The following is an 8,093-nucleotide window of genomic DNA, read 5'->3' as shown; positions in this document are numbered from 1 at the left end:
AATCAAATGCATTTGTGCACATGCATGAACAAACAAGCGCACACGGGCACGTAACAAAAACATTTGCCAAAAACACTCGCAGGCACACACAAACACACAAATGCACCAAACTAAAAAAGCAACGCTGAAGTGAATATACATGTATGGGTCTGAGGCCCTTGGGCAGTTGAAATTAAATTATACAAATTAACTTAACAGAGGGTCCAGCCCATACGGAGCCCAGAGGGGCTGGATTCAGAGTGCTAAGAGTTTAAGAAAACAATAATCACACACACACACACACACACACACTGAGAGAGAGAGAGTGAGCGAGCGAGAGAGAGATTTGGAAACTGAATGTTCTAGGTTTTTGTGGAAATGAAAGCTTTAGCCTAAGTTCTGCCAGGAAGACTCAATTACTTCGTCACTTATTACCTTCATTATTATCCAATCACGTCTTTATACATCGGTATAAAAGATCGTACTTACACATGTTTGAGTTCGCAGATGCCAACGTGATAGCAACCTCCACCCTCTCCACCACCACCAGGATGGTCCTGTCCTTACCTTCCAGGGGGGTCGGCTGCGCCCCTGCCTTCGTCTTCAGGCAGGAAATGCAGGTCAGATTACGAACCATGGACATGGCCTTCCGCCAAAGAAATTTATAATTATGCTTGCTGAGTTGTCAATAAATGTTTGCTTCATACATAATTTCTGGTAGAACAATTATTATTTGTAAGTTCAACAGCTTATACAAAATTCATCAAACAATAACAATAGCCATGAAAACATCCTAAGGTTAATGCTAAAATTATTATTTTAGTGAGCTGTTAAACAAAAATTTATGGCTTAGAAGATTAATTAATAATCAAATTTTAAATGGTTTATTAGTCATCCTTGTGAAATTATTCTTCAGTCTTTTTGTTAATAGCTATTCCTTTTACTACGAACAGGAAGTGGTATTTACAGTATGAAGAAAAGAAACTTGTCATAAGGCAGTGAATTGGGTGAAGGATATAAATCAGGGGTCTCAAACTCAATTCCTGGAGGGCCGGAGCCCTGCATAGTTTAGATTTAACCATAATTATACACACCTGATCCAATTATCAAGTTTTTCAGGCTTATTTGAAAGCTACATGGTAGGTGTGTTGAAGCAAAGTTGGAACCAAACTCTGCAGGGCTCCAGCCCTCCAAGAATTGTTTTTGACACCCCTGATGCACATAAATCTGCAAGATACAAGATACCTACATTCAAAGCCAACACCCTCACACTGAGAAAACACTGCCTCCTACTGGTAAAAATCGTATCACACAGGCCTATCAAGGATATGCACGTCCTGATATTGCGGAATTAGATGTGTTCCTAGGTCAACATATGCACCAACATAGATGAAGGGTAAATAATGAACGTCTTCATTTAATACGTGGAGGTTGTCAGGTCTGCCGTGGAAAATTATAAAATGATCTAAATTCCCATCTCTGTTATATTTCGTTATAATTATACTATATCAGTGCCATTGGTCATCCTTATGCCTGTCTGTGGGTTTAACAAATATTTTACCAATCAAAAGCATTCAGAAGATATCCATAGTCTGAATATGGATCTCTGCTTGTTTGCAAGACAAGGGTAAATAAAGAACTGATGTTTGAATAAGTACAGGGGTTTTCTTTATGCAAGAAACACTATGTCAATAAAGGCTAATGTTTTTTTCTGTGTTTGAAGAGCGCAGAAATGTTAGTATTTTGCTGTGTAGTTGTAGCCATATAGGCCTAGTTTTGTAGCATATGTTATTATATATCCTGTGCATAGCGGTTCATCTGGTATATCATGAGATTCTGGCTAAGTGTATTAAACAACAAGTAAATCTGAACTCCCATATAGCTACAATAAACTTCATAACCTTAAGTTGATGAAAACGTAATGCGATGCACTCACTGCCTCAGATGCAGCCGGTCTAATGATGGACAAACCTATTAGAACATGATAACGTCATGACATGTTAAGTGAAAGTATCTGATCATATATAGAGCCACAACTCTGACAGCATTATTTAATTATAAAAAACTACATTCATAATATATATTTTTTTCTTTAAATATTATGTTTAGTGGTGTGCCATGGGATTATTTTTTTTTTTTAAGCAAAACTATGCCGTGACAGAAAAAAAGATTGGAAACACTGATCTAATGGATAAACAAGCAGCTGCTGTTGAGTAAATTCTGCCATCCAACAATAAACTCTCATATAAGCATTTTTATATGTTGGTTGCCTTTTTATTTTTATTAGATTTATTTCACAGTAAGCTCATCGATCTGGTCTTTGGTCTGATGACAGGCACAGACAGGCTTCGAAAACAAAATTTTACTGACGTTCTGTAGAAATGTGTTAAATCCTGTCAATCACAACTCAAGGAAACATCTGCTTACATCGTCTGTGACAAACTTGCAGGTTTCTGTTCTGTTTGTATTCTCTTCGATGTATTTAAGCATTGCCACACAGTGTGATGTTCTTCAGGTAATCAAAGCTGTCCTTATATTATAAATACAATAGGGGCATTTCTGAATCTGTACAAATCGGTTTGATGAATGATTCAATGATTCATTCCTTACAGTCGCTCTAAAGGAACTGGTTTAATAATTTAATTTAAATTACCGATAAAGACCATTGGGGGTGTTTCCGATTATGCATAACCATCTACTAGTAAGTGAAAAACAATATGTGAAAATTCATACAACACGGTAAACAATTTTGCACAAAGCCTTGTTTTTTGTTGCTAAATAAAGCAGTGTTTTTGAAAAAAAAATAATAATAATAATTGAGTGAGTGAATGAATGACTGAATGACAAAGAGCTTGCCTGTTTATTTCCTTGTTTTTTAAAATAAATGAATCAGTGTTTTTGAATGAATCATTTGAATGAATGATTTGTTGGCTCACCCATTAAATCGTTCACTTGATTCGTTCCGGTGTTCTGACAATTTGTGCTACCCTCTCAGCTTGTGCTGTCTCCCATCAAAAGATAAGTAGCACAAATCGATAGCGAATAATGCGACCTATCAGATTGTGCTACCAGCATCTTATTCATGCATTCATACCTACCCCTACCCTAAACCTACCTGTCCATACCAACCCTTACCTTACTCTGATAGGTAGCATGTTTCGTCGGTACACCTTGAATGCATCAGTTAATGTGCACCGTCAGTCTGTCGGTGCAAGCAACACTTAAACACAGCATATTTTTCTCCGTTTGACAACTAGAGAGAATGAATATCCATCCACTTAAAATGAAAGTGGATACGACTGACCATTAGGTAAATGATGTGTGCCTGAAACCTCCGTCTGAATGAAGTATTAATTTTAAGCTTGTTTTCATCTTGTTATTGGGGAGTTTGTAGAACTGTGACAGACCACATGGAGTAAATTTGTTATGTTTCCGAAGTTTTTCCCACAGTATTTTTTCAATTAGTGCACTGCGAGTTGTTTTGGAAGAAAAGCATCTGCTAAATGGTAACTACCACAAGCCCCCTTAACAGCCCCCAAACATCAAGACCGACATAAAATCCATGAGTAAATGTGAAAGGCGTTAATAGGTTTTGGCTACAGCAGTGTGCGGAAGCCTTTAGAATGAAAAAAGAGAAACAGTTGTGAAGGGAGCATAAAAAATAAAATAATACTAAAGGGACTTCAAAAGAACTTCAGAGAAAATGCCAACAGAAAGCACCCCAAAAATCAAATGCAGCCATCTTTTCTCCTGTAACCAATCTAGACACATGGGCCAGAAGATAGTGTTTTAAATACAGAATTTTAAATATGAACAATGTCTTCAATAGTGTTCGTTTTATTATAGGAGAAATGTAACAATGTCATTCATCAATTCTTCATACATTCATTTTTGTTTCCAAGAACGTTGACTAAAACAAAACAAGATTGTCATTCATGAACCGTGTTGTAACATGTGCAGTTAGTCCTTATAAACCAAACGAAACACTGAAAAACAGTTAAAAACATTCATTCATTCACTCACTCACACAAACACACAGAGACATGCACGCTCATATCAAGCCAGATATTCCAACCCTCAAAAAGACAGACACAGGCGCTCCAGCGGTTGTGAGACTTCCTGTGTTTTCCAGGCATTTGGTAAGGGTTGTCTCATGCACAGCAGACAAAAACTCTTTCACAGCATGTGCGTCTTCCAATAAAGAGGGAGATGTTCCAGTCTGTCATTCCTCCCTCATGGGAACGTCTTCTAGAGGTACTAATGCCTCCAAGGAGCCAGTGCTGCAATGCTGCAATGTTGTTATGGAGATAACAGTGTGCAGTAAGAAGAGAACAAGCACACACAGTTTCAATTTACTGCCATGAAGACGATTTGTACATGACACCGCTCCTGAAGATAACCTCCTATGCAAAGACAAGGAGCCTGGGAGGCGTGTCAGAGCACATGCTGCGCCTACAGTGGAGTCACACCCACTCCATCTGACATCACAGCAGTCTGGACCCTGACTGCTCAAATACTCCTCTTGAAACCCTGATGGGAAAGAGAGAAACACTGGCTTAGAACAGGGCAGAACATTATACACAGTGCATCGATTCATCATTTCTGAATGAACACTTACAAATCAGTTTGTGCAGTTTCTTAATTAATCCGACTTACTCACTAAACAGCAAGTCATGTCCAGCTCTATTTTAGTATTATTTATATACACTATTATAGTATTTATATGTATTTTAAATTAGCTTTTATTTTTCTATTTTCAGTTTTCATTTTAACCTAGAGTTTAACTGATTTAAAGTTTTTATTTATTTATTAATTTTTTTTTATCGGATCTTGTTTTCTATTTAGCGTTATTTCAGTTTTAGTACTTAAACTATTTAATTTAGTTGCTAAGCCTACACTTCAAATTCGAATTAAAGCTTTTTTATATTTTACATGTAATATTTTTATTACGTTTTTTTTTTAATTTACAAAATTGATTTTTAATAGTTTTAGTTAACAATAACAACACTGCATGGAATAACAAATGATAATGAAGGCTTTTGTGACCTAAATTAGCATAGTTACTGACTGGTCTTTAGGCAAAATACACATATTATGGAATTTAGCAGTTACATTTCTTATAATAATCACAATAATAAGACTCTATTTAGCTGAACGTATGTTTAATTCCAGCCATTTCTCTGCGGTGGAATATAATTAAGAATTTTACTTTCAACTTTAGTGCAACAGTCTGAACAATGTCCTGAGTGGATGGGCTTGACTGGCCTGCACAAAGTCCTGACCTGAATTGGGATGAACACTCCGTTTCAATTCATCCCAAAGGTGTTCAGTGGGATTAGTGCAGGCCAGACTGCTGCAACAAAGACTGGAAGCACCCAATTCTGGAATAGTATAAAGGCCAAACCTGATGATTAGAAAGAGTTGCACACATAGTGTATGTATTCTGTGATTTACCTGCACAGAGAAAGCTTGGCAGACCGGCATACAGCAGATGGTCATTGTCAGGTAGGATGAAGGGGCAGCTGGCTGTGACCTCACCACAGTAGTGCCTGCATGGGAGCCACCTCACACACTGTCGCTGGGGAACCGGAAAATATTCTGCACAAAGCCAGGCTTTATACACTGCCTGAAACACACAAATACCATTACAATCTTATTCAGATTTATGCTGAATACTAAAGATTGTGGATGGTGCGTCTACATCCATCATCCTCATATCCCATACCTAAGTGTTTTTGGTAGTAACTAAAAGAGCCTCTCACCTGACACAGGTGTGTTTGCGCGCGCACTGAGTAGTCATCCGCCATGTATTTGCGCGTGAGGACCTGAAACTCCTCGTATTTTTCCTGAGCGTGTTGGTCGAGTCGGATGTACGCGTGGACACAAGCGCTGCACAGGTCCCCGTCCTCCGGTCCGCCGCTGAACAGGTCACGAATGACACGCGTCAGACTGCAGTTGATCCCGTCAGGACTGGTCATGCTCTCCAGTAGGTCCGCTATTGTGAGCGCGTCGCAAAAGGACAAGCTGAAGTTTCGGAAGTACTCCAAAAACGCGTGTGGCGACACCGTGGGCAACGGTACAGAGTAGGAGGAGCTCACCAAACCGCTCTTTTGCCGGTAAAGCGTAGAGCACGCGGACTCCAGAGGTGCGCGGCGCCGCGCGTCAGCCTCCACGCACTCTGGTCTGTTTTCTGTCAGGTTGTTCAAGAGGACCCCGCAGTCCTCATCGCGAAGGCCCGTCTGGGCGTCGTGACTCGCGTTGCTCCACGTCCTCCGGTGAGTCCGGTCTCTCGAGCGGAGCTTGCCTCCCGCGCAGAGCCAGAGGTGATCAGACAACAGCGCCGTGAAAAAGAGCAGCGACGCCAGGCTCATGCGCCATCTCTGCACCTTCTCCGGCTCCGCGCACGGTTTGTCGATGGGTTCGGGCACGCGGCAGATTTCTAACTCGGCGTCAAGTTTCCTTCCACACCGCCAGGCGCCCGTGATCATATTTTAGAGGGGGAGACAAAGCGCGAGCTCACACGGGCGGGTCTCCTCCGCAATATTCTCCACCGCGACGTTTACATGATTGCTCGAAGCATTCCTTTCACCTGCTGCTCAGAATTAAGCTGCACTGCAAACACCTGCGTCTGAATAACCGAGACAGTGCATGATGAAGCACCTGCCGCGAGACTCCATCACCTACCCCGCATCTCCTTGATAACACATCGTGAACAGCCGAGTCTTACTCATTCACGGGCATCTCTGAGGCGGCAGGGTGTAGAGCTCGTGCGTGTTTGTCTGTCTGTAGGGGGCTTGTCATCTTTCCGTGGTCTCCTTCACTCTGTCGCCATCTTCGCTCGCACTCAGACGAACCTTGAGATGTTTTAATTGAAGGCGGGGGTGTGACGCGTGCGCTGTAGCGCGCATCCTTGCCTCCTCCATTGAAACTTCATTCACTATGCGCTCACCATTCAACATCGCGCATTGTTGCCCACCCCACCCGTCGAGGAATCACCCCGCGCGCCTTCCTCGAACAGGGCAGACGCACAGATCCCGGTTACGCGCGAAGAGCATCTTCACAGCACTGGGGGAATGTGCGTGAGAAAGCATTTTATTGTCTACCGGTAATTTTGATGCGTTTTACCACGTCGTTTTAGCTGTGGTCTCCTTGACATATCAAAATAACTGACAAAACATATATATATATATATATATATGTATTAAAATGAAATAATTTCATTTCTGCTATATAGCCCCTCACACTACGGTAAGGATAAAATGGAAATAAAAAGGCCATATGGGGTAAAATACTCTTTTGAACGTATTTCTGAAACATTACATGTCAATAAAAACAACTACAGCACTTTCCAAAACACCTGTGTTTAAAGTGGTTATTGACTGCTCCATTCAAAAAGAAACTGTATTTGTGAACTAAATTTGGAGCTCTTAAGTTAACTTAATGATTTTTTTTTCATATTATGTAAAATATGAAAAATGGATTCAAATAAACCAGGGAAAAGGTCTCTCCCAAAGTTCTTTACCTATTATTTTTATTTCAGTAATTTTCTATCATAATTTACCGTAGAGGATTGAGATAGATAGATAGATAGATAGATAGACAGATAGATAGATAGATAGGCATGAATACTGACATATAAGACAAGACTCTTCTTTTCACACTAGATGGCGCTATAAACCCAATTAAACTGCAGTGCGAAACTTGGCAGCAGTAGCTGAGAAAACAATGTGAACTGAGGTGCTCTGTTGAGTGTTGAGAGGAGAGGGTGGGATTTATCATCTGGACTTTTGATATTGTGCTATAATAAGCCTTGAGGGACTAGGTGTGCTTCCGGGCCGAGCTCCTTCCAGATCTTTCGCTGGTTTTAAATAAACTCTAGAGCATTTGCAAGCCCTGCAGGGCTTATAAAAGGGTTAGTATTGTACTCAAACAGCACGAGTTTTGAGAGCTTTTGTAAGAAAGAGACGACTGGGGCTCCTCTTACGACTTATTCAGAAATCAGTGTTTATGTTTGAGGTCATGTTAGTTAGTAACAGATGCTAAATTCTAGACTTTATTCAGAGTGAAATACAGAACACTTAATTACAGGGAGAATCTGCATGGATCAACTTTTT

The 8,093-nt window shown here is 40.4% G+C and overlaps 1 protein-coding gene across 1 annotated transcript; it reads right to left on the bottom strand.

The window, feature by feature from the left end:
• Positions 1-3,802: 3,802 nt before the first annotated feature.
• On the bottom strand, positions 3,803-7,089 carry LOC113076352 (transmembrane protein FAM155A). The gene is made up of 3 exons (XM_026248996.1): positions 5,742-7,089; positions 5,434-5,605; positions 3,803-4,509 (listed from the first exon to the last, which is right to left on the bottom strand). Exons 1-3 carry the CDS (start codon positions 6,465-6,467, stop codon positions 4,202-4,204), a joined length of 1,206 nt encoding a protein of 401 aa, XP_026104781.1. The 5' UTR covers positions 6,468-7,089; the 3' UTR covers positions 3,803-4,201.
• Positions 7,090-8,093: the final 1,004 nt, after the last annotated feature.

Source organism: Carassius auratus, chromosome 5 (genome assembly GCF_003368295.1).
Source record: "Carassius auratus strain Wakin chromosome 5, ASM336829v1, whole genome shotgun sequence".
NCBI classification, from domain to species: Eukaryota; Metazoa; Chordata; class Actinopteri; order Cypriniformes; family Cyprinidae; genus Carassius; species Carassius auratus.
This window is presented reverse-complemented; position numbering and strand designations above follow the sequence as displayed.